The following is a 26,025-nucleotide window of genomic DNA, read 5'->3' as shown; positions in this document are numbered from 1 at the left end:
TCATCAGGAAATATGGTTTTTAAGCCATAGGCAATTCTCTTTTCACCAGGCACTGTTGGAAAAAGAATGTGTTTGACGAAAAGGCTTTTCTGGCACCTTAGTGGTGACGTTGGGAGTGCAGAGCTCCAGCAGAAAAAACCCCTGATTTCTTTGAGTCTCGCTGTGAATTTTCTCTTTATCCACCCAAATAGTTGGGATTCTTTTGGTGTTGGGTTTAGTTTTTGGAGAAGATGCTTGCTGCGCGTTCAGTCTTTCCTTGCAGGGGGATGCTTTACTTGCCTGAGACCTGGAGCCTGCTCTGTCTCTTCGGAGTGTTTTTGGTGGGCAAGAGAAATCAAAGTTTGCCTGGGGTTGATGTGCTGCTTCCCGAATTATAGTGTCTCTGACAGAAAGGTGATTCCTTGTGGGAAATAATCTTGAACTGTATAAAAACCCCTCAAAAGGCAAATGCTAACCTGGTACATGTATTTCTAGCACCTGTAACCAAGGGGTGCTCACCTCTGTGTGAGCCAGAAAGGATGGGTGAAGCTTGGTGGGCAAGCTGATCTCCTTGAAGATGTAGGGGTTGGACTGGATGAGCTCTGAAGGTCCCTTTGAACCCAAACTATTCTATGATTCTGTGGTAGCCACCAGGCTGAAGGTGAAGCCTGGGGACCGCTATGAGCATCCGCTATGTGCGGCCAGGCAAAGCTGAGGGGCTGTCCCTGGGCCCTGCACATCGGGGTTTCCTGTGCCCTATGGTTCAGCAGAGCCTGGGTGGCCCCTGGGAAGGGATTTTCCGCTCTGTACACTTGAGATGTGCTCAAAGCTTCCTGCCCTGGCCCCACAGCACAGCGAGCTGCTTATTTTCTTTAACCCTTTCCTCTTACACCTCTTCCCATGGTCCTGACAGGCTGACGGGGTGGGTGTTGTGTCTCCCCAGCTCCGGGGCTTATGCAAAGAGACCATGACCACTGATGAGGCCACCAAGAGTGAAGGGGAGGTGCAGGCGGCGGCTCTCACTGAGCACGGGGAGGACATCACACCGGCTCGAGACCGAGGGGTCCTGAAGGTGAGGGGGGCTGCCAGGAGGGTCCTGCCTTTCCTTCTGCATTCTGGGGACCACAGTCACATTGGCGGGCTGCATCTCCAGCCTTTGGGGTCATGTAGTACTTCGAGGGCTGTAGGATTGGTTTCTTCTCTTCAAAGGGCAAAGGAAGGGAGCATCACTTGTAATAAAGAAGGATGGAGTGGTATTTGAGACTGATGGATTCAGGCTGCTCAATCAATTTCACTGCTATTGTGTTCCTAATCAGATTATTAGCTGTAAATCCACAAGGCATTTTTTTGTGTGTGACTCAACAGACATTAAAAAGAGCACATTACTGAGGTCATGCAGTCTGCCCCACAACCCGTTTTTCATATTCAGGGCCGTTTCTGGATAGTTCTGCTCCCCAGCGCTTGTTCTTCTCCAGCTGAATAGGACCTTTCCTCTAAGAATAGCATCCTCCCCTGCTCCATCCTCAGCTCGAGAACTGCATGTTCCAGGCTTGTAGTATTCAAAAGAAGTGTTGACAAGAAGCGAGTAGTGAAATGGCACACCCCTGCGAGTAAGACGTGTACGGACAGAAAGCGAGCACGGTCGCCTTTGCGTCAGGTTTCGAACCACTGTGTTTATCCAGGCAGCGCTGCAGAGAACGGGCAGGTCTCAGCTCCCAGCCCTGGCCCGTGGGGTTTATTTTTAGGGGCTGATGGAAGGACAAATTGAATGGCTCCCCCTCAAGCCTTCCTTTGCTTTAGAGCAGCACTGAGGTGTATATGCATGTGTGTATATAGATTTTTATGTATGTGCATGCATATATTTATATGTATGTGTACGTGTGTATATATATTTATATATGTGCATGCATGTGGTTTATGTATAAAAATGCATGTATATATATGGAAATGCACGTGTGCTTATATATCTTATATCTAATATCTATGTATCTAAATAGGTATTATATCTAATACCTGTAACTATAGGTAGGATCTATAGCTAATATCTATAATATAGATATGGATCATAGATCTACAGCTAATATTGATACCTGTATATATGTCTCTAATATCTGTGTATCTAAGATCTGTGTCCCTATCTAATGTCTGTATATCTTTCCATATGCATCCTTAGCCGTCCCACAGCCTCCCTTTCTCACGGGTGTTTCTCTCTCTCAGATCATCAAACGACCTGGGGGTGAAGATGAGTCTCCCATGATTGGGGACAAGGTTTATGTCCACTACAAAGGCAAACTGGCCAGTGGTAAAAAATTTGACTCCAGCCGCGATCGGAACGAGCCCTTTGTCTTCAGCCTGGGCAAGGGTGAGCTGGGCCGGGGGATGCTGGAGGCTGGGATGATCTGGGTGGGATGGGATGACCGTGGGGTGGTGGGACCCTGTTGCTCGATGGATGGTCGGTGTCAGCCCTGCATTGAGTGACTTCTGAGGGTGCTTTTTCTTGGGGTGCCATCCTTGTAGCACCCAGGCTGGGTATTACCTGGGCTGGTGGTTGTTCCCTCCTGCCTGACCTGTGCCTCTCTCCTAGGTCAGGTAATCAAGGCATGGGACATCGGGGTGGCTACCATGAAGAAGGGAGAGATCTGCTACTTGCTGTGCAAACCTGAGTACGCGTACGGCTCTGCTGGCAGCGCCCCCAAAATCCCCTCCAACGCCACCCTCCTCTTTGAGGCAAGTAACGCTGCTGAGCCGGTGTGTGGATGAGTCCTTGCTCCCTTCCTGCCTTGCCAGCCAGCTCAGAAAGGAAGAAAAACCCACCCAAAACCAACAAAAACCCCAGCTTGGATTCCTGAAACGTGTCCCTCTGCTCCAGGAACCGCTGCCAGGGTTTTCTCAGAAATGTGTGTCTGAGCTGGGAGGCTGGGACTGAAACCTCCGGCTGGGGAGAGCCCCGATGCCAGGGGGGAGAGTGGGCAGATTCCTGCTTTAAACATGTGCATGGGAAGGAGAACGTGGCTGGGAAATGCCTCCGGGCGCTAAAACCCCATTCATGCCGTGGGGCGGTTGGAGAGCCAAGGTTCTGGCACGGGACAGGGCTCATCAGGACCAGGCGGTGGGAGGAATGGGTCGGTCCACTTTAAGGCGGAGTCTTTCCAAGTCAAGTGGGGACAGAGGCGTGGGTCGGAGCTGGTCCTGTCACAGGATGAAGGGGAAGCTCCTGCCCACGCTGGTCCTGGGCAGCTTTCGCAGCATCTTGCAGCAATGACTGTGTTGTACCCTTACAGGCTTAATAAACTTATTTGTACTGTTACTTTGTGTTGTGCTTCAGGTACTGGATGTGTCCCAGTTTCTAATAAATCGGGTGTATTATGCTGTGGCTTGGAGCTGGCTTTTATGGGCAACTTCTGCTCAGCAGCTGAATGAAGAATTGGTTGACTTGGCCCTCCAGCCACGGGATGAACTGCTGCTCTGTGGCTTCTCTGTTGTATTTTCTCTTCTCCTTCCCCTCTCCCTGAGCTTTGCCCACCTTTTCTTTGTTGTTTTATTTTTCAGGTTGAGCTGCTTGACTTCAAAGGTGAGGACTTGTTTGAGGATGGAGGGATAATCCGGAGGATCAAGAGGAAGGGAGAAGGTTACTCCAACCCTAATGAAGGTGCTACAGTAGAAAGTGAGTGCTGGTTGCTCTGGAGGGAGGTGCTCTGGGGCAGGATCATCCCGCCAGCCCACTGGCAAGGAGCTGTTGGCACTATATAGGTTGCAGGTGTTTGTGCATCATGGTGGGATGCTCTGATTTCCATCTGGAGGCTGGATGAGATGGAGAGGTGCTGGAGGGCAGTGGTTCCCTGCCTTCCTGGGGATGCTCCTTGAACTCCCCTTGGCCTTGCCGAAGCTGCTGGCTGGGAGGGTGGATTGGCCATAGGAGCAACCAGAGATGCTGGAGAGCCCACTGCAGTGTAACCTGTGCTCTGTTCTCTCAGTTGCATTGACAAGCGTTGCTGTGAGCCCTGGAGCTGCTCAGCCAGGGCAAGAATGAAGGAAGCAAACCCTCACATGGGGTTTCAGAGCTGTGCCTTCTCCGCTGACACTTTTGCATCCACTGCAGGGTCCAAGCTGCTCTGGGATGTGCTGGCTGCCAAAACCTGTGGCTGTGCCCTGCTTGGAAAGCATCAGTTACCAGGATGTTCTCCCTTAATGGCATCTCTTTTGGGCACTGACGCTGGTGCTCAGCAGCTTCTTTGGCGTACTTGTTAGAATCCCAGACTGGTTTCGGTTGGAAGGGACCTTAAAGCTCCTCCAGCTCCAACCCCTGCCACGGGCAGGGACCCCTTCCACTGGAGCAGCTTGCTCCAAGCCCCTGTGTCCAACCTGGCCTTGAACACTGCCAGGGATGGGGCAGCCACAGCTTCTCTGGGCACCCTGTGCCAGCGCCTCAGCACCCTCACAGGGAGGAGGTTGTTTCAACCTTGATGGTAGTTTTGGTGGATTTTATTGCATCTTTTGCAGAATGGAGCCTTTTCTTCCCCTGCGGCCAGGAGGCTGCTGAAGAGGGCAGGGTGGGACTCTTCGTCAGGGACTGCAGTGACAGGACAAGGGGTGATGGGTTCAAACTGAAACAGGGGAAGTTCAGGTTGGAGAGAAGGAAAAAGTTCTTTACTGTGAGGGTGCTGAGGCGCTGGCACAGGGTGCCCAGAGAAGTGGTGAATGCTCCATCCTTGGCAGTGTTCAAGGCCAGGTTGGACAGAGCCTTGGGTGACATCGTCTGGAATGAGGTGTCCCCGCCTGTGGCAGGGGGGTTGGAACTGGATGATCCTAAGGTCCTTTCCAACCCAAACCAGTCTATGATTCTGTGAAATTAATACACAGGGTTTGCTGGGGCCAGGATGGTCTCAGCTGATACAGGAGAATGAGCTCGGTCTCGTTGGGCTGTCCCTGTTCTGATCCTGTTTCTGGAACAGGCATTACTCAGGTCTGGACGGGGGAAGCCAGGCTCATTTATCGTAGATTCAATGATCTTAAAGGTCTTTTCCAGCCTAGCTGATTCTATTTCTTTTCCTTCCCAAGAACCACCCAGCCACAGACTCAGAGCTCGCTCCGTACGGGAGCATTTCCTTTCTCTCTTTCAGAGCTGCCATACACAAAGATTAACTCCCTTTAGCGAAGGAGAAATTGGATCTGAGCTGTGGCAGCTCCTAAAGCTCCCTGCCTTCGATGGCTGGTTCTTCTAACGAGGCTTCCTCGTAAGGAAAATGAGTTTCTGACTCACATTCCACTGTCTGCCTCTCCTGCAGTGAACGTTCTAGCTGGGGACCAGCTGCGAGCTGAGCTTCGAGCTGGCTCCACTCCCCCAGAGATTAAACTAAAAGACTAAATATAATGGCAATCATCACGGATCCAGCATTCCTCTTTATTTTGATGATGTCTGAGCACTTCACAGGCAGCACCGGGCCCAGTGCGGAGGATGGGGAGAGCCCTGGTCCCTCTGTGGTTGTTCCCTTTGCAGCTTGAGATTTTCTGGAACATGATGATGCTTTAATGGCTCAGGAAGGGACTGAAGCAGGGAGGGAGGGCACGAGCCAGGAATCATCTCTCTGAAAGGACATAAGGAGCCAAAACTGAAGCTCTTCACACACATGATACTGCCCAGGCTATTATCCCTGCTTTACCTATTGCAAATGAATGCTTCCATCAGAGCAAACACTGCAAGCAGGAGCACACTTGTGGTCATCGTAATGATGGATGTGGTGCCTGTGGAGAAGGCAGAGATAGGGAATGCTGTGCTGATCCTGCTGGCATCATCCCACTGCCTCTGTTCACAGCTTGCATGGCCCTGAATTCATTTAGTCCTATACATCCCTCTTCATCCAGGGGCTGGAGACCCTTACATCACTGTTAGAGAGGACAAGGAGGAGCCACACCAGGCTCCCTGCAGTGAGCAGTTTGGGTGCAAATTTGCACCTCGAATCCTGTGTTCAGCTCTGGGCCCCTCACAAGAGAGACATTGAGGGGCTGGAGCGGGGCCAGAGAAGGGCACTGGAGCTGGTGCAGGGCCTGGAGCACAGTGTGATGGGGAAGGGCTGAGGGACCTGGGGGGTTCAGTCTGGAGAAGAGAAGGCTCAGGGGGGACCTGATGGCTCCCTACAAGTGCCTGAGAGGAGGATGGAGCCAGGAGGGGCTGGGCTCTGCTCCCAAGGAACAAGGGATGGGACAAGAGGAACCGGCCTCAAGCTGCACCAGGGCAGGTTTAGATGGAGCTGAGGAACAATTCCTGCCCCAGAGGGTGCTCAGGCATTGGAACAGGCTGCCCAGGGCAGGGCTGCAGGCACCGTCCCTGCAAGTGTTCACAGCCCGTGGAGACGAGGCCTCAGTGCCATGGGTTAGGGGTGGCCTTGGCAGTGCTGGGCAATGGTTGGACTGGATGAGCTGAAAGGGCTTTTCCAACCTGGTTGATTCTGTGATTGTATGAAACACGCTTTTTTAAAGTTAAACCCAAACCCAACAAATGCAGCACTGTGCTGGGACAGCACACAGCCATGGGGACAGCACACAGCCATAATAGGTACAGCACACAGCCATAGGTACAGCACACAGCCATAATAGGTACAGCACACAGCCATAGGTACAGCACACAGCCATAATAGGTACAGCACACAGCCATAGGTACAGCACACAGCCATAATAGGTACAGCACACAGCCATAGGTACAGCACACAGCCATAATAGGTACAGCACACAGCCATAGGTACAGCACAGAGCCCACCTTTGGGCACAGCCGTGACCCGCGGGAGTAGTGATGGTCTCTCTGAGCCATGTTTCTTCCAGCCTAATTCCAGCTGGGATACCACATTTCCAGGAACGAGCATCTCCAGGCTGGAGTTTTGAAAGCTTTTATTTAGGTTTTAAGTCATACAGATCCTAAGCTCACCGTTCTGGTCCTTAAAACCTGGGCTGCAGTTGAAATCTGGCATTCCAGCTTTTGTTACAACCTTTCCCCCCCCCATCCCTCCTCCTTCTCCGTTTTTAATCTGAGCGCAAATTGCTGTCAGCACATCAAGTTCGTGTGCCAGCCGCACTCGGTACACTCTGTTCTCAGCTCTTCAAAAACAAAATCGCTGCAGGCACCGAGAGAACAATAAGTCAGAGCTGCAACCGGAGTGATGTTCCTCCGGAGCCTTCCCCCCTTGTAATCCAAGAGCGACTGCAACCAGCTGACCTGCTCCTGGAAACCCAAGCGGAGATTTCTCACCCCCCCCCTTCATCCAGTGTATTTTATGTGCAGTTAAAATGGAGCTAAACTGTCCTTGAAGGGAAGGATCGCAGCATCCTCCTGTGCGTCCTGTTAAAGAGGAACCTTGCCGTTGCCACATCCCGCTGGGGACAGGGAAAAGGGGAGAGCTGTAGTGCTGCTGCTTTGGGGGTTGGGATTATGGATCCGTCCTCTCTGGGAACATGCGTGGTGCTGTGGGTTACCTGTATTTTAGGCTGAATTTTCCACTTTCTTATGCCTGAGACAACAGCTGCCCCTTTGGTTTGGGTAATGCAAAAGCCAAGGTCGGCCCTGGAGGAGCTGAATTTGCCTTTTGTCCCCATCGTGATCTGGGTGAGCAGACACGTGGTCACTGCGTGCCAGTGATGGGTGCAGGATGTGTCCTAGGGTGCTGCTGAGCTCGTGAACGTCCTGTGCTCTGCTGCACTCGGGTCCCAGTGTGGCTTTGGTGGCAGGAGCAGGGTGGCAAGGCAGAGCTTGGTGTCCTGTCCCTGCGGTGGGGAGAGCATCGTTGGGTGGTGGTATGGCAGCAGAGCTGGACCTGCCCTAGGGTTGGGGCTCTGCTGCAGACTCAGTCCGTGAGTCTCATTGTGGTGGCTTTCCATGGGTCCTGGGACAGGGAAGTGTCTGTGGGGCAGAGCTGGGTGGGTTTCCTTCATCCCAGGCTGCAGCTTTCCTGTATGGAGCCTGGACTCTCTTGGCTGTGTCTGGCGCAGCGTCTGCTTTGGCTTGTCCTTGCACTTGCCTCCTGCTGCCCTGACACCAGGGTGACGGGCTCAGTGCACATCCTCGGGTCACATCCTGCTCCCTCTGCTGCGAGGAAGGGTGAAGCTCACGTCCTTCCATGCTGTATAGCCGTGAAGCACAGTTGTAACCACGTGAATGCCCGCTGTGAATTTTTCTCCTAACAAGTGGGTTTTGTGTTGGCTTTTTTCCCCCTAATGGTACATCAGTTCCTTAGGAAACTGCTTTTACTTTACATTTGCCTGCACGTGTTGTGCCTTGTACCCTGCAAGCAGAGTGCAGAGAACATAAAACTGTCCCCAAAGCTTGGAATGGCGTCAGGATGGAATAAATAAAGGGTAATCTTGCCGTGGAAAGCCAGCCAGCAGTACCAGGTGGTGAATGTGCCGGGTACCCGGTGTCCGCTCTGCCTGCGCTTCTGCCAGCGGCTGGGGCTGCTCCTGGTTGAAGATTAAAGGGGAAAGAAAAGGAAGAGAAAAGTTTTATCTTGTACTTTGGGTTCTCAGAGGCAGGAGAACACAGCCTTGCTCTCGAGGTGGAAGGCAAGGCGCTATAGCACTGTACAGGAGGTCTGTAATCGCCACGATAAACTGTGTGGCTGCGTGCCAGGAGCAGTATCCAGTTCCAGTAAGACTTGACTCGTGCAGTTGAGTACGAGGGGAACATATTAGTCATGATGTTTATCTGTTGTCTGGTCCTTGGGTAGATGAGATAGGCCTGCCTTGCTCTTCAGCAGCGTTTCCAAGCCTTCCCCATCCCTTTCTGCTCACCAGGGGCTCTTTGGCTACCCCCTACCCTGTGTCTTCCCCGCTGCCAGAGCTGGAGGCTTTGCCTGATTTTGGGACATCTGCTTTGTATGCTGCTTTACAAGATGGAGCCCACCGTGCCTTGGTTTGGGTTGGCTCCAGGTGCAATCCTGCCCTGTCCCCTCTTCCCCTCGTAGTTCATCTGGAGGGATTCTGTGGTGGCACCAGATTCGACTGCAAAGATGTGAAGTTCATTGTGGGCGAAGGGGAGGACCACGACATCCCCATCGGCATTGATAAAGCCCTGGAGAAGATGCAGAGGGGAGAGCACTGCATCCTCTACCTCGCGCCACGGTAAGGAGCACCCCTGCGGGGACACCATCTAGTTCTAAGCTTCCAGCATCCAAAGTTCGTTTATCAGTCATGGAAAACAGCAATCCTGAAAATAGGACCCTCCAGGAAAGCTTCGGGTTAGCAGTGCTAGCAGGGATGGCAAGAGGGACCAGTGGCATGTTGGTAGGAATCTTGAGATGCTTCAGAACATCAGGTAAAAGAGTTTTATCCAAGTCTTGTGGCTGAAAGGAAAATGTCTCCCTGGAAATCACATGAGCTGTGTCTTCACTGGATGGAAACCTGTATAAAAAGGTGGATTTGATGCAGTTGGAAATGGTGATTCCCACTATATAATGCATTGAGTGTTGTCGGATATCTTTGCTTGTGGGGAATAACATAGAATCATAGAATCCCAGACTGGTTTGGGTTGGAAGGGACCTCAAAGCTCATCCAGCTCCAACCCCTGCCATAGGCAGGGACCCCTTCCACTGGAGCAGCTTGCTCCAAGCCCCTGTGTCCAACCTGGCCTTGAACACTGCCAGGGATGGGGCAGCCACAGCTTCTCTGGGCACCCTGGGCCAGCGCCTCAGCACCCTCACAGGGAAGAGCTTCTGCCTAAGAGCTCATCTCAGTCTCCCCTCGGGCAGGTTAAAGCCATTCCCCTTGGCCTGTCCCTACAGGCCCTTGTCCCAAGCCCCTCTCCAGGTTTCCTGCAGCCCCTTTAGGCACTGGAGCTGCTCTCAGGTCTCCCCTTCAGGAGCCTTCTCTTCTCCAGGCTGACCCAGCCTGTGGCTGAACATCACCTTGGCCACAAAACACTAGAAAGCTGCAGCCGTGGAGTTGGGTGTTAAATGGGAATTGGCAGCCTGGGTCTGAGTTTATGGCCAAACACTGACAAAAGGAAGATTCCCCCTCCTCTGACAGCTCCTTCTGCCTGGTCAGGTACGGCTTTGGCGAGACAGGGAAGCCAAAATACGGCATCCAGGCGAACATGGAGCTGGTCTACGAGGTCACACTGAAAAGCTTCGAGAAGGTGAGGGCAGGAGCCAAGGTTCCCTTCGCAGCGCCCACCCTTTGTCCCTGGCGTGGCTGCAGCCCAACCCCTGCTGCAGGGGGGACGTCACCAGGGAGCTCTGTGTTCCTGATTTGTTCTTTCCTGTTGGATTGTTTTCTTTGCCTGGCGGGGCTCCAAGGCCAGGTCTCTCCTTTGTTCCTCACCTTGTTCCTTTTGTACTTTTTGTTTTCTCCTTTTACTTATTTTTCTTTTTTTCATTATTTTTCTCTTCCCCCCCCACCCGCCTGCACAGATACAAGTCAGTGTGCCCAGCCACTGTGCCCACTGGGAGACTGAGGATGGGATGCAAGAGATGCCTATGGGATGGGGAGGTGCTGCTGTCCCGCATCTCTGGCTGGGTCCCCTCCTCACCCATCACTCTGATCAGAGCAGGAGTGAGACCCACCACATCTCTCTGCTGTGGGCTGTTTCTCTCCATCCTCCTCCTCCCTTTTTGGACTGTCAGGGTTTTTCCTCCTGTAGGGTTCAGGTGGACAAACCACCTTGGCTCAGTGAGGAATCCCAAACCTGGTGGGGGTTCCACTGTTGTAAAAGGCTTCAGGTCTTCACCCCTATGCATGCTCTGAGTGTATCATACCCAAAGCTGCTGGATCTACCCTCTGTAATACTGCCCTAAGGAGTCCTGCTGGTTACAAGCAATCCTGGAAAGCTGTGTGGTCCTGCCAGATGCGGTGGGCTGCCACTGGGATTGCTCCAAGTATTTCTTTGCAGGCCAAGGAGTCGTGGGAGATGGACACAAAAGAGAAGCTGGAGCAGGCTGCCGTTGTCAAGGAGAAAGGCACGATGTACTTCAAGGTTTGTAAGCTTGAAGATTGTGGAGCAAGGGAGCTAGACATAAATTCGGGTTGACCATCAGATACATGACTTACTAGATACTAGATCAAGATTAAGCTCCTCCAGTTCCAACCCCTACCACGGGCAGGGACCCCTTCCACTGGAGCAGCTTGCTCCAAGCCCCTGTGTCCAACCTGGCCTTGAGCACTGCCAGGGATGGGGCAGCCACAGCTTCTCTGAGCACCCTGTGCCAGCGCCTCAGCACCCTCACAGGGAAGAGCTTCTGCCTAATATCAAACCTAAATCTCCCCTCTTTTAAGTTTGAACCCATTGTCCCTTGTCCTGTCACTACAGTCCCTCATGAGGAGTCCCTCTCCAGCATCTCTGTAGTCTCTTCTCCAAGGAACAAGGGATGGGACAAGAGGAACCGGCCTCAAGCTGCACCAGGGCAGGTTTAGATGGAGCTGAGGAACAATTCCTGCCCCAGAGGGTGCTCAGGCATTGGAACAGGCTGCCCAGGGCAGGGCTGCAGGCACCGTCCCTGCAAGGGTTCACACCCCGTGGAGACGAGGCCTCAGTGCCATGGGTTAGGGGTGGCCTTGGCAGTGCTGGGCAATGGTTGGACGGGGTGAGCTTAAAGAGCTTCTCCAACCTGATTGATTCTGTGATTCACAGGGGCTGCCCAGCAGCAGCTTGAGCCAAGCCCTGGTGGATTTGTGGGTACTTGGCATCGTCTTCATTTATTTATTGGACACCCCCACGTTAAACTCGTAACCTGTTTGCAGGATGTTTCGGGAGCAGACTGAGTGTTGTCAGCGCAGGTTCCTCTAGCCTCTTCTTCTTTGCTCCATCCCAGGAAGGCAAATACCTGCAGGCAGTGATTCAGTATGGGAAGATTGTGTCCTGGCTGGAAATGGAGTATGGCTTGTCTGAAAAAGAGTCGAAAGCCTCCGACTCCTTCCTCCTGGCTGCCTTCCTCAACCTGGCCATGTGCTACCTGAAGCTGCGAGAGTACACCAAAGCTGTGGAGTGCTGTGATAAGGTAGAGGTGCACAAGACAGAGGGTTGGGGCATTCTCTCCTGCTGCATGTTTTCATTGGCAATTTGGGGGTTTTGAGTTTCATTTCATACGAGAAGCAATTTTGAACTGGCAGTGTGATGGTGCCACCGTCTCTTCTGCACCTCAAAGTCTCTGTGGATGCTGTGTTCTTGGAGCAAAAGTGCCTTTTGGGGTTCAAAATCCACCTGGGCACGGGCTTAGGACAATCCAGATCCACAGGAGTCGGTGCTGCATGGGCTGGCAGCCTTCAGATGCTGTTTGGGTCTGCCTGGGCTGGATATGGGCATTTGGTGCTGATCTGGGTACAGCAGGGACAGTTGGCTAGAGCTGCTGCTGACCTCCACTGGGGGATGGGATGGGGCTTTGCCGGTCCCCTAAAGAGCTGCAACCTCATCTTTGTCAGGAAACTTAATTCTTTTATAAAAGGCTTAGATTTGAGCATCTTGCACATGGGATTAAGGCTAGTTCCCTTAATCTGAAAGGTAAGTCATCTCCAAGATGCATATGTGGCTTTTAGTAAAGGAAAATAACATTCTTGCTAAAGCAGGGACACAAAAGCACATTCAGTCCGTTGGTTCCCTCGCCTCTGAGCTCCCCGCGCTCCTCTGGGTTCATGTTTAGTATTTACACCTGGTTTCTTGCCTGTGGGTTTGTCTCCCATAGACTCAGCTACTCTCAGGGGGATTTTAAGCCAGGAGAAATAAGTAAACCATGTTACCAACCTGCCAGCTGCTGATGGAGACGAGTCAGTTCTTCTTGAGCAAGATGCAAGTGCTCTGGAGACTTGAAGCCACCTTGTCCTAATTTCTGCACATTTAATGAGGGTATAACCCTAACGGGATCTGTTGTGGGAGCCCCAGTTTGCTAATGGGGACCTGTGTGTTTGCAGGCACTAGGACTGGACCAGGACAACGAGAAGGGGTTGTACCGAAGGGGTGAAGCCAGATTACTGATGAACGAGTTTGAGCTGGCAAAATGTGACTTTCAGAAGGTGCTGGAAGTGAATCCCCAGAACAAAGCAGCAAAATCCCAGATCTCCGTATGCCAGAAAAAAACAAAGGAACACAATGAGCGGGACCGGAGGATCTACGCCAACATGTTCACAAAGTTTGCAGAGAGGGATGCAAAGGTGCGTGTTGCCTGGTTTTGGCCATCTAGCAGGATGCTCAGCTGGTTTGTAATACAAAGAGATGGGTTAAACCCAATTGAATTATAGATCAGCTTGAGGATGGAGGAATAGAGCCTGCTGTAGTGGGAAGAAGTGGTTTATTTCTGGGTCTCTCTTAGACAAAGGCTGCCATCAGATGCTCAGTCATCAATGGAAGTATTTGTGGTGTGAGCTCCCAAGGGCTGATAACAGGGTCAGTAATTGGACTTGATTTTGCTGTTCCCAGCCAGTGAGTGTTGATGACCTCTTGGTCACCGGTAAAATGAAATGACATTCTGTCTCTGGCACAGCCAAGGGTATTTTGAGACATGATAGGATGGATTTCCTGCAGCTGGTAAGGCAATAGCCTGTTCCTGTGCTTGTGTGGAGAGATCACCATCTCGTAACAGGCTCTCATCCAACATTCCCCTGAACAAACCTTGGTGTACTGTAACAAGAGAGGATATGGCTTTGCAAGCCATCTGTGTGGGTCATTTATGGTTTAATCTCTTCTGAACTGGTGCCTGGAGCTTGAGGCTGTGGAATAAGTGACCAGGAAGCAACGTCCTGGGATAACCAGCTCAGGTTGGGGAGAGTGATGGCTGGAGCAGGCGTGGGGCTGTGCCGTGCCTTAGTGCTCTTCTCCTGCCCCCACAGCCAGTGTATGGGCTGTTACCTCCAGCTCAGTCCCATGTATCCCCATTCCGATGCTGCTGCCTTATCTACTTGTCCCTCTGCCCTGTTCCTCTCTGCAGGCTTGCTCCATGTCAGTGCCTTGCTCCCATCATAGAACCAGCCTGGTTTGGGTTGGATGGGACCTTACAGCTTATCCAGCTCCAACCCCTGCCATAGGCAGGGACACCTTCCACTGGAGCAGCTTGCTCCAAGCCCCTGTGTCCAACCTGGCCTTGAACACTGCCAGGGATGGGGCAGCCACAGCTTCTCTGGGCACCCTGGGCCAGCGCCTCAGCACCCTCACAGGGAAGAGCTTCTGCCTAAGAGCTCATCTCAGCCTCCCCTCTGGCAGGTTAAAGCCATTCCCCTTGGCCTGTCCCTACAGGCCCTTGTCCCAAGCCCCTCTCCAGGTTTCCTGCAGCCCCTTTAGGCACTGGAGCTGCTCTCAGGTCTCCCCTTCAGGAGCCTTCTCTTGTCCAGGCTGCCCCAGCCCAGCTCTCTCAGCCTGATGGAGGTGGGTTGCACCGTTTCCAGGGGATCCCATCCCTTCCCCAGAGGCTTGCTGAGCTGATGAGCTGTAACCTTGGCCAGCTGCTGAGCCAAGAAAACAGGAGCCTCCAGTGTGAACTGCAGTAGTCTATAGGCAGGGGGGGATCTCACATGGAGAGGAATTCCTAGGATGGGAATTTTGGTTTTGTGGTGTCCTTGGCAGTGCTGGTGTAAAGGTTGGACTTGATGATCTTAAAGGTCTTTTCCAAGCTGGTTGATTCTGTGATTTGCCTGCCCTACCAGGCTTTCCTGCACCCATCCCCAGCATCACTGTAACTGCCTGCTCTTAGTCCTGTTCCCAACTATGTGCTGTATTTGCTGTCCTGTAGGAAGCAGCTAGCAAAACCCAGGTCGAAAAAGTAGCAGAGAGAGCAGCTTGTGAAAAGGGATCAGAAACTGGTGCTGAAGATGATGCTGAAGGACATGTATGATGGAGGAGGAGGGGAAGAGAGAGCCTCCTGCCCATAGAAGAAGGTTGCTGTCAGACCTCAGGACTCGCCAGTGTTTTCTTGTAAAGCTTGTTACAGTTTGTGTGATCGTGGAAGCAAAAAGGCACCTTGCAAAGGAAAATCCGAACCCTGTCCCACCGCCCTGGGCCCAGCGGGAGTGGCGGGATGCTGTGGGACCACCACACGTGGAACAAATAGCGTGGAAACGGAGAGAAAGACAAAAAGCATCATCATAATAAAAATTGAAACTCTTGCCTCTGGGGAGGTTTCCGTAGACAGCACGTCCCGGCTCCTTTGGCTTCATGTCGGCTGTCCTGGGTCCTCCTGGGATTGGGATGTGGGAGATGCTGCCTCCAGTTGCATCTGGCACAGGATTGCGCTGCTGATGCCAGTGAGGGGGATGCTGCTGGCATAGGCACGGGTGGCACCCAGCTCCCCGCAGCACCCGGTGGTTTAAGCCCTGTGGGTACTCACTGGGGTGGGTACAGAAATGGGTTTTCTCTCCTGGTGGTTTCTTATGTGTGGTCAGAAAGGTTGCAGCGTGAAGCCAGGGATGAGGGTGAGTACCTGCATCGCCTGCGTTGCAGCCACTTGGTGATAGGATGTAGCTTGCCTTTAACAAGGGTTTTGGTGAGCATTTTATCCTTTGAAGAAGCCAGTTTCTCTGTCCTTGGAGAGCAAAACCTGTTCAGCTGCACTGCTTGCAGGCACCCCATCTGTGGCTTGCAGCCCATCCCTCAGCACCCATTTTTAAGTGTTTTTATTGCTTACTTGGGCTCCATACAGGGGAAGAAAAGAGCAGGGGTTGACACGTTGTTGGATCTGGGCTGGGACCATGCGTTCACAGCTCGCTACTGTGGTGAGGGGGCCCTGGAGCACATCGTGTCTTTGCACCAGTGCTGCTGCCACCTTGGCTGTGGTCACCCTGCATCCTAAAGGGACACTGTCAGAACAGCTTTAGTTTTCCTGTCTGTTCTTTGTAAAGCCCCTTTTGGAGCTTAAAAATAAAACACCTGAATAAAAGAAAAGAATAAAGAAGTGTTTTCTCTGGATCCTGCTCAGCAAACGGGGTTGGTGGGGGGAGGATGTGAAGATGCCCTGGCTCCAGCAAGGGATTTGTTAAGGAATTTTCTGGTGCCCCTCTTTACCAGCGCCATCCTGGAGGCAGGGTGGGGGTGAGGGTTATCCTGATGCTTTTGGTTTTTTGCAGTGTCTGCCTTTGGGAAGGGGCTCCTGGGTGGATGGAGGAGGTTTGTGTACCCTTGGTGAGGGTGTAGAGGAAGCAGAGAGCCATGCAGGTCCCTCTGCACCCTCTGCCTGTCCCTGTTACGCCCCCTCTGCCACAATCTTGGGGTATAAACCAGATTGTGTTGAAATTCCTCTTCTTTAGTCCCATCAGGTGATACCTGAAGCGCCATTTCTCAAGCCTGCCTGTTTTCCTACCTGCAGCCATGCTGCTGCTCATCCATGTCTCTGGTTTTACAGCATCCCCTGGGTGTCTTGGAGCCAGCAAAGCGTCTCTGTGGGTGCTGACCAGGGGCTCTGCAAAGAACTGGCTTCTTTTTATTGCAGGCAAAGCAAAAAAAAAGTCATTTTGGGGCAGCCCAAGCCGCATTTTCCATTTTCCAAGAACCACAACTTGCTTTGCAGTTTCAGGGCTCCCCTCCCTTCACCTCATGCCCCCCCCCAAGCAAATTTATTGCTTATTCTGGAGCTTTTCTCCCCTTGGAAAAGAAACCGGACTCGGGCAGGTGGCGGGATGCGGTTTGGGGATGAAAGGGGAACTGGGAGGATTTCGCACCGAAGGCGCCGAAGCCTCCGGGGCGCGGGTGGGTCCCGGTGCGCGGTGTTCAAATGCCCTCTAGCGGCACTGGGCGCCGGGAGGAAATGGGGCGGCGGGGGGGGTCTGGGGTGGGCTGGGCAAGGGTGGGGGTTTGGGGGGACACTGAGGACACTTGGCTTGTCCAGCTTTGCATGGAGAGCATCCGGGTGGCCTTTGCACGGGAATACGGTGGTGGTAGCGGAGTGAGGCAGGAGCAGTGACCTGAAGGGACCTGGGGATGCGGGATGCGAGTTAGAGCAGAGCTGTGGTCCATAGGGAAGCCCTTAGCATTGCCTGGAGTTGGGATGCTGCCTTTCCCCATGCACAACTCACACAAAACAGCCCGAATCCTGCTTTTCTATCACAAAATAAAAGACATGCCCCATCCCTGGCAGTGTTCAAGGCCAGGTTGGACACAGGGGCTTGGAGCAAGCTGCTCTAGTGGAAGGGGTCCCTACCCGTGGCAGGGGTTGGAGCTGGAGGAGCTTTGAAGTCCCTTCCAACACAAACCAGGCTGGGATTCCATGCTTTTTAGGTGTAAAAAAGCACATTCAGCGAGGTTAACCTCTGCATTCCTCTGCTTATACCAGGCTGGAGAGAGTGGCTTCACCATGCCAGGGAACACATCCAGTGGGGGGGGGAGCTGTGCACCCCCAAAAGGCACCCGGGGTCCAATTGACCCCCTGTGCCCAATGTGCTCCCTTGGGGCTCTGTTTTCCTGGGATTACTGCCCTGCCAGCTGCTCTCCTGGCCGGCAGCCCCTGAAATCCTATTACTGAGTTTCAGGAGAAATAAAAAGTTAATCATCTCCTTCGCCTGCTCTTCCTCCTCCTGCCGCAGGGTTCACAGAGGTGGATGAGCTGATGCAGTGAGGCCGCTTGGACCATTCTGGCCGAGCCCATGGACCCAGCACCAGGCTGGTAGGGACCGCGGAGGTCAGCAGCTGGTGCTGCGAGGAGGGGAGGCTGGGGCAGGAGAAGGGAGCATCCAGCTCGACACTGGGCCAGGAACCATGCCACTGCAGACAGAGATCCTGCGCGAGGTCTGGGCTGCAGAGAGGTGAGTGCCAGTGGGCAGGATGTGACCTGTGTGCTGGGCAATGTGCTGGGCTTCCCCATCAGTGCCTTTTTGTCCTATTTCGAGTTAAAATGCAATTTAATGAGCTGCTTTATCCGGGTTTATTTTTTGCTCTGGGGTTGGTGTGATGATGCTTGTTGGCCTGCAGAGAGACAGTGTTTGTCGGTGGGGGTGTCTTATATTAACATCATTGCTGTCACCCTTGGCCAAGGTCTATCCTGGGCTCCAGGAAGGATGCTGTTGGCTGAGCTTCACCCAGTGGAGACAGGGCAAGTTGCTCCTGCAGCCAAATGAAGGATGACCTTCCTCCCCCCAGAAATCGGGGTGTTGCTTGGCCAGAGGGTCTCAGTGATCATGGGGTCTCTGAAAGCCCTCACCCCTTTTCTCTGTGCCCCACAGCCCCAGTGAAGAGCCGGGGAGCCCCCAGCACAAGCCAAAGCAGGTGAGAAAAAGTCCTTCCCCACGTCCCCAGTGCCGCCATCCTTGGCTGCAGGCGGTCCCCAAGGTCTGGAGACATTGGAGACCCCCAAACCCCAGGGCCCCACAATGAGACTGACATGGGGCTGGACAGGATGCTCCATCGGGATGCTGCACCCCAGGGGAGCTTTTGGGAACCCCCTTTCCAGAGCAAGTAGAGAAAATCCCACAACCCCCCCTGCTCCTTTGTGCATCCTTCCAAACCCCCTCCCCATCAGTTTGACAGCCCCTGAGGTGAGCACTCAGCGCTCATTAAGGCTTTAATTAAGCCCCTCAGTAAAGCCCTTGGCTGTGACTCACTTTCCCCTGGCAATGACCCCAGCGACCAGACCCTCTTCAGGGGGCTTCAGCCCAGCCCTCGGATGCTTCCTGGCCTCTGAGGGGTCTCAGCATCGATTTCATCAAATACCTGGTTTAATTAGCAGCCCCTCCTCAAAGGGCTTTGTTAAGGCCTAAAGGGGTTGTTATCCTCTGCCCCCCTCCCCAGCTGCTTAAGGGATTAAAGGATGCGAAGGAGTTTTTAGCTGTGAGCTGATGACGTAGAAGAAACCAGCCAGTTCCCAGTTCCATTATGGGATCCCCAGCTTTCCTCCCCCAAAATCCGCAGTGCTGGGATCCATCTAAAGCCCCTTCTTGCCAAACACCTTCACCCATCATGCTGGAGCATCCGGGAGGGATGGATCCCTGCATCACTGCAAGGGGCAAGGTGCATGGTTGGGTGGTGGGTGCACTGGTACAACTGGATTTGGTTAAATCACTTTCTGAGGGTCTCAAGCTGGCACCCATTCCCCAGATATCTCTTCTCTAGAGCCAAGTGCTGCCTTATATGCTCCGTGTGTGGTAAATGAAGGTTATTTATAGCCCTGCCTAACCAGGATTAGGTGTATTGTGCCTAATCCTCCTGCTTCCCCTCTCCTGTTGACCTCCATCCTGTAACAGCCCCGCTGCTCCTTGCCTTTGTTGGGAGATTTTTATGGGAACAAGAGGAGATGGAGATGTGGAGTCAGGCTGTTGCTGTCCCAGTGTCCCCTGTCCCAGCTCTGTCCCTGTCCCCTGGGATGCCCATAGGTGCTTGGGGTGGCTCCAGGCCAAGGTCCCTGTGGCACAATGTGGCTTGTCCCTCTCTGCTGGTGTGGTCCATGGTGTTTGGGCAGTGCCAGCATCATGTCCCTTGTCCCCGGGGCTGGCTGCTAACAGCCCTTTTTGTTTTCCTCCCTCTGCCTTCTCGGTGGGGTTGCCCCATGGTAAGTCTCTCGTTTTAAGGTGTGAGTGTGCCCCTAGGGTCCCTGCTCCCATGTGTGAGAACCCTGGCCGTATTTCGGACAGGGAGCTGGTGCTGTACGAGCAGGGGTTTGCCTTGCAAAGGAAAAAGGGATTTAAGGCAGGCACCATCCGCAGGGGCAGAAGCTGAAGAAGAAGCGGCAGGAGCCTGCGCTGGAGCCCGAGGCCAAGCCGCGGCGGCTTCGGGTGAAGAAGCCAAGCGAGGGCGGGGCTACGGAGGAGCCCCGAGCCCTGGCACAGGGTAAACGCAGACTCCCCAGCTCCCATGGAAATGGGGTGAGCCGCTGGTGTCCCCCCATCCTGCACCCGCAAACAGCGGCATCATCACAGGCATCTCTTGAAATACACAGGGGTGAAGAAGCTGAGGAAGAAGAAGGAGGAGAAGGGGGAGGAGGAGAACAACAAGGACCCCAAATTCACCAAGGAGCCTCGGAGGAAAAAGGAGAGCCCAGCCCCCCGCTCCCGCGTGGTCAAAGGCCCCAAGAAGCAGCAAGGTGGGGGGTAGCTCCCACCCCTCTGCAGGCACCCGCTGATGGCATCCTATATCCCCATCTACCATGTCCCACTGGTGCCATCGATGCTCCCAGTGCAGGGACTCTGCATGTGTCTGAGGGGCTTTTGGACCAAAACCCAGCTGTGGATCTAGGAAGAAAGGGGATGTGGCAGGGGAGCAGTGTGCATAGTGCTGGCTGGGGAGCCAGGGTTGGGTTGGGACAAGCACCCAGGGAATGTGGCCGGTGGTGGCTGACCCGTGCCACCAGCTCCTGGACATCTTTCGGGAGCAAAAAGCTGGGGCTCGTTCCCCCCACTCTGCAGCCGCGAGGTGGCAGTGTGCCTCCGCATGCTGTGTCCGGCACTGGACACGTCCAATGTGCCACTGGCCACCAGCCGCGGCTGGACTGGCACCCACGGCCCCAGCACCATGGCCATGGTGGGATGGGTGCCGTGGGAGGTTCCCTGCTCGCAAGCCGTGATGGCCTGATGTAGGAGGCCATCGCATTGCTGATGCCATGGTGTCACCCCTGGGCAGAGCCAGCTGGGGACTCGGAGGAGAAGGAGGAGGAAGAGGAGGTGGAGAGTAAAGATCCACCAAAAAAGCTCAAGAAGAAACTACCTAAAGAGCCCTCCTCGGGTGAGAGCCGGGAGAAGAAGCTGAAGCCAAAGGGTAAGTACCCAGGGGACAGAGATGGCTTGAGCTCAGCTTTGTTGCCACTTGAATCTGTCCTTAGTGGGATGAGAGGTCCATGGCATTCCATCGCCATGGCTCAGGTAGCTGTGGGGCAATTGCCCCCTCCCCAAATCCCCCCTGAGCTCAACCCTTCCTGCCACATCCCTGTGCCCATCGCTGCCTGTACCTGTCCGCCTCCCTGTCTGGTCACTCATCAGCTTCTCCATGCCACCAGGAGACAAGGGTGACCCTGACAGCAAAGCCAAATCTGCTAAAAGCACCAAGAAGGAGCCGATGTCCATGTTTCAGGTGAATGGGGAGAAGAAGGATAAGAAAAACAAGAAGAAAGGTACAGAGAGAGCAGGGAAAGGGGGTGGCAGCCAGTCCTGCTGCCCCGCAGCATCACCCTGAGCTGATAGCACCCAGTGCAGCATGACAGTATCCTCCATATCCCCTCCAGCCACCACCAGCAGCGATGAAGAGGATGATTCCGACTCCAGCACCAAACCCATCAGGTCGGAAAAGAAGAAAAACCCAGCATCCCTCTTCCAGACCGGCGGGGACCCCCCCAGGGAGAAGAAAGCCAAAAAGAAAGGTGGGAGCCCAGCACTGGTGATGTGATGGAGGGAGGTGGGTGCTGCAGGAGTGTGGGTGAGCCTGGCTATGGAGAGGGGGTTATGATCAACGGTTGCGGGTCTATGCCGAGTTTGGGGTTCAGCAGAATCAGGCTCTTCCCTCCATGCTCTGCCTGCAGCTCCTCCCAAAGCAGCTGAGAGTGAGGATGAGACCCTGGAGACCCCACAGAAAAACTCCAACAAGAAGGGGAAAGGGAAGAAATCAAAGAAGGTACAAAGAAAACCCTTAGAGCCGTGGGAGGCAGCAGCTCTTCCCCTCCAGGGTGGGTTGGGGGGACTGGAGCATCATCCCTAAACCTGCAGCACTACAGCCCAGGGGAGATGGGGAGCAAAGAGCTGGAAAGGAGCAGGGCACAGGTTTGGCTGTGGGATCATCGTCCCCTCTTGTGTTGCAGTCCAAGGAGGAGAGAGCCCCATCGCCTGTTATTGAGGTGGACAACCTGGAGGAGTTTGTGCTGCGGCCGGCGGCACAGGGGGTGACCATCAAGTGCCGGGTGACGAGGGACAAGAAGGGGATGGACCGGGGGCTTTACCCCACCTATTACCTTCACTTGGATAATGACAAGAAGGTGAGTTGGGGTTGGGATGTGGGGCTACCCCTGGGGCTCTGCAGCCATGCAGGAACACCCTCAGGCTTTTGGGGAAATGCCCACCTGCATCCCAGAGGCACCTCTCCAGTCCAGAGGAGGGCACGAGGATGATCAGGGGCTGGAGCACTTCCCATATGGAGCCAGGCTGAGAACATTGGGGCTGTTCAGCCTGGGGAAGAAAAGCTGCGTGGAGACCTCAGAGCAGCTTCCAGTGTCTGAAGGGGGCTCCAGGGATACTGGAGAGGGACTCTTCATCAGGGACTGGAGAGATAGGACAAGGGGTGACGGGTTCAAACTGAAACAGGGGAAGTTCAGGTTAGATCTAAGGCAGAAGCTCTTCCTGTGAGGGTGCTGAGGCGCTGGCACAGGGTGCCCAGAGAAGCTGTGGCTGCCCCATCCCTGGCAGTGTTCAAGGCCAGGTTGGACACAGGGGCTTGGAGCAAGCTGCTCCAGTGGAAGGGGTCCCTGTCCGTGGCAGGGGTCGGGACTGGATGAGCTTTAAGATCCTTTCCAAACCCAAACCAGTCTGGGATTCTATCCCACTGTGGTGGTGGGTCTCGGATGGGGCTGTTCCCTTACCCTGCAAGTCCTCCTGGGAAATGCCTATTTCAGGGTACCCCGGATGGTGAGCAAACATCACGCTGATGCCAGGCTGGGCTCAGACCCTCCTGCACCCTGGCCCAGCCTGTATTTTGGGGATCATCTCCAGTCCATGGCTTGCCCAAGCTTGTGACAGTGACCTGTTGGGCTAAGCCTTGTGCAGAGGGCATGGCAAGCTGGGGACAGTGGTGGTGATGGCCATGATAATGGCCAGTTCCCACACAGTTCCACTGTCCTGCCAGGTATTCCTCCTTGCCGGGAGGAAGCGGAAGAAGAGCAAAACCTCCAACTACCTCATCTCCATCGACCCCACCGACCTGTCACGGGGAGGAGAGAACTTCATTGGGAAGCTGAGGTACGGTTGGAGATGGCACCCCATTGCTCCATGGGTTGCTGGCTGTCCTAGGCGATGGCTGGGTCAAGCAGGAGGCTAAATTCAGTGTTCCCTGTTGCTGGGTCCAACCTGAGGAGTGTCGGGGGGCCGGGAGGGGAAAACAAGCTTGTCTGGTTCCTCCAGGCAGACAGGTTATGGCTGGAAACAGTGCCTGGCAAGTCCCAGCGTGCTGCACCGCTGGCAGCCGTGCAGCAATTGCAGGGGAGCCCCCGAGGTGGCAGCACCCTCTAACACCCCGATTTAGGGGTGCCCTGAACCCAAGCAAACAGCTAAAGGATGGGAAGGATGGCACTGGCCATGGGTGTTGCAGCTGGAGCGAAGCTGGGTTGGGGGCATAGAGGGGACTTGGCGGCACCGGCTGTGGCCATCTCCTGTGCTCGCTGCAGATCCAACCTGATGGGTACAAAGTTCACAGTGTTCGACAATGGCGCGAACCCCGACAGGGCCAACGCTGACTGGTCCAACGTGCGGCAGGAGCTCTCGGCCGTGGTCTACGTAAGGAGCCCCTGGGACCTCCTGGGCAGGCGGCAAGGGGGCCCCTGACCTGCACCCCTTCACTGGGCTGCTGCCAGGGGGTGGTGGGGATGCGGAATGGGGCTGGATCCATTCCTGAGCCCTCCTACAGCTGCCAGCAAGAGGCTGCACCCCGCAGTGGTTGCTGGTTTTAGGGATGGGGTTTCCTTTGCAGGAGACCAATGTTTTAGGGTTCAAAGGCCCCCGGAAGATGACGGTCATCATCCCTGGGATGAACTCTGACAATGAGAGGGTGCCCATCCGGCCCCGAAATGTAAGTTGGGGAGAAACTCCTTTGGGCCTGGATTTGCTGGGAATCACCTTGAATTTTACGCATTTTGGGGTATAGAAAAGATTTCTGGTGTCCCTGAAATTCAAAGCACCTCCCTGGGAGGTGGGAAATGTGGTGGCTGTATTGTTTTCTCCATGCTGGGTCCAGCTCCCAGCTGGATACTGCTGCAGAGCATCCTCTGGATACCCCACGGAGGGTAGCAGGGCCTGGGTACAGTCACCCCAACTCTGCTCCCCACTCTCACCCTCCCCAGGATAACGACGGCCTCCTGATGCGATGGCAGAACAAAAACATGGACAATGTGATTGAGCTGCACAACAAGGCGCCGGTGTGGAACGATGAGACTCAGTCCTATGTCCTCAACTTCCACGGCCGGGTCACTCACGCCTCCGTCAAAAACTTCCAGATTGTGCACAGCAGTGACCGTAAGCTGGGGATGGAATGGGGGGGTGATGGGGGAGCACCACCTCCAGCCGGCCCCAGCACCCCCTGGTTTTGCTGAGGTTTAATTTTCCCACACATGGCTGCTTTTGGGGTGCTGGGGTGAAGCCACACAGAGTCTGAGGCACTGTGTGTAGGCAGACGGAGCGAGCGTCATCTGTTGCCAGGCAGATTAGGGCACTGACAAACCTCGCGGGGTGCCGAGCACCCCCCAAGACGTTTACAGCCACCCCCTTAGCCCAGCCTGCCCCGGAGCATCCCCCCCATACGCACCCCACGCTGCCCGCGGGTCACCTCGGGGTGCGGCGCGCCCTGGGGAGAGTCCCTTGGGGTGGCAGCGGCTCCGTGCCGGCCGTTGTCACCTGTCCGGCGCAGTCAGAAGCCTTCGGGCTCCGGTGTTGGGTTACGGGACAGAAACAGCCCCTCGAGGGCCCCTGGTTATTTATACAGATTTCCTGTCACCCGCCCTCCGGTCCCAGCGGTCCCACGGGGGGGTCCCTGTCCCCTGCAGGGGGGTCCCTGCCCCTGCGGGGGGGACTGAAGGGCACCGTGGTCCGTGCAGTGGGGAAATGATGCTTTTTGGTGATTCGCACTGTGGTACTGGGGGGGGCAGCAGGTTCTGTGGGGTGTCACCATTGGAAAGAGGAACCGGCCTCAAGCTGCACCAGGGCAGGTTTAGATGGAGCTGAGGAACAATTCCTGCCCCAGAGGGTGCTCAGGCATTGGAACAGGCTGCCCAGGGCAGGGCTGCAGGCACCGTCCCTGCAAGTGTTCACAGCCCGTGGAGACGAGGCCTCAGTGCCATGGGTTAGGGGTGGCCTTGGCAGTGCTGGGGTAAGGGCTGGACACGATGAGCTGAAAGGGCTTTTCCAACCCAATTGATTCTATGGCTCTATGGAAGGGTGGGATGAGTGCCCAGCCTCTCGCTCTCTCTCCCACAGCTGACTACATCGTGATGCAGTTTGGGCGCGTGGCAGATGATGCTTTCACCATGGACTACAACTACCCCCTCTGTGCCGTGCAGGCCTTTGCCATCGCTCTCTCCAGCTTCGACGGGAAGCTGGCCTGCGAGTAGCACCTGCACGGAGACCACGTGCTGGTGCCCAGTGGATGCTCCTGTGTCCTTGTCCTGCTCCCCTTCCTCCATTTCCACCTTCTGCATGGTGAATGCTCATGGTTACAGCTGTTCCTGCGGTGGCTGGAGGTGCACGATGCCTGCAGAGCACAGTGGGACACTTATCCAGGCAAACTGGGGCCAGATGGCAGAGTCAAGCTCAGGGTATATTTAGCAGATGAGGCTGACTGCGATCCCAATCTCATCCCTTTGAGACATTTCTTGGACTTGGATCCTGAAAACTCATCCCCCTTTTTTATTTTCTATTTTTTTAGACTCAGGTTTGTATTTTATAGCTCAGTCTCTTAGGGAGGGGGGGTTGGTGGTCTCTGTGTTTTCTCATCTGCCTATGAGTGTGCACAGAGCCCCCCTGCCACTAAGCACCAAACCCCTTTATTCATAGAATCATAGAATCAGTTAGGTTGGAAAAGACCTTTAAGATCAAGTCCAACCTTTTTTGCCCTATCTTTCCCTGGTGCAAGCATCCATGCTGTGCCCGTGATGTGTTTGCACACCCAGGGCTCTCCATGCACTGGGTCTAATCCCACCGCCTGGAAGCCTTTGGGAATTTGGGTCCCTAAGGAGCATCTTGGCACCCAGAGCACTGGCACCGCGTGGGCACGTGCCAAGGGGAGGCACCAGCAGCCATGTGAGGCAGAGCTGGCATCACCAGCACGGGGCTGGGCCAGAGCGATGCTGCCAGGAGGGACCTGGAAAGGAAAACTCTGGGTGCACCAGGAAGTGCCGGTGGGTGACTCACCAGGTGTGGTGTGGTGCTGAGTCACACTCAGCTCCCGGCCGGGCCCCCTGTGTCCCCCTCATCCCTCCA

General features: G+C 54.5%; 2 protein-coding genes across 2 annotated transcripts; both read left to right on the top strand.

Moving 5' to 3' along the window:
- The first annotated feature begins 943 nt into the window (after positions 1–943).
- FKBP5 (FKBP prolyl isomerase 5) lies at positions 944–15,573 on the top strand. The gene is made up of 10 exons (XM_080632975.1): positions 944–1,051; positions 2,197–2,341; positions 2,564–2,706; positions 3,529–3,643; positions 8,928–9,084; positions 10,006–10,096; positions 10,850–10,933; positions 11,769–11,954; positions 12,862–13,101; positions 14,673–15,573. Exons 1-10 carry the CDS (start codon positions 947–949, stop codon positions 14,772–14,774), a joined length of 1,368 nt encoding a protein of 455 aa, XP_080489101.1. The 5' UTR covers positions 944–946; the 3' UTR covers positions 14,775–15,573.
- Positions 15,574–17,626: 2,053 nt separating this feature from the next.
- TULP1 (TUB like protein 1) lies at positions 17,627–25,157 on the top strand (the record flags this gene model as incomplete). The annotated part of the gene is given in 15 exon segments (XM_080632954.1): positions 17,627–17,673; positions 18,091–18,133; positions 19,555–19,690; positions 19,800–19,943; positions 20,480–20,614; positions 20,723–20,813; positions 20,815–20,966; positions 21,078–21,212; positions 21,372–21,463; positions 21,648–21,821; positions 22,685–22,797; positions 23,223–23,331; positions 23,525–23,623; positions 23,895–24,066; positions 25,024–25,157. Coding segments are annotated over 15 exon segments (1,776 nt in total).
- Between the last annotated feature and the right edge of the window lie 868 nt (positions 25,158–26,025).

Source organism: Psittacula echo (genome assembly GCF_963264785.1).
Source record: "Psittacula echo genome assembly, chromosome: 22".
Classification (NCBI taxonomy): Eukaryota; Metazoa; Chordata; class Aves; order Psittaciformes; family Psittacidae; genus Psittacula; species Psittacula echo.
This window is presented reverse-complemented; position numbering and strand designations above follow the sequence as displayed.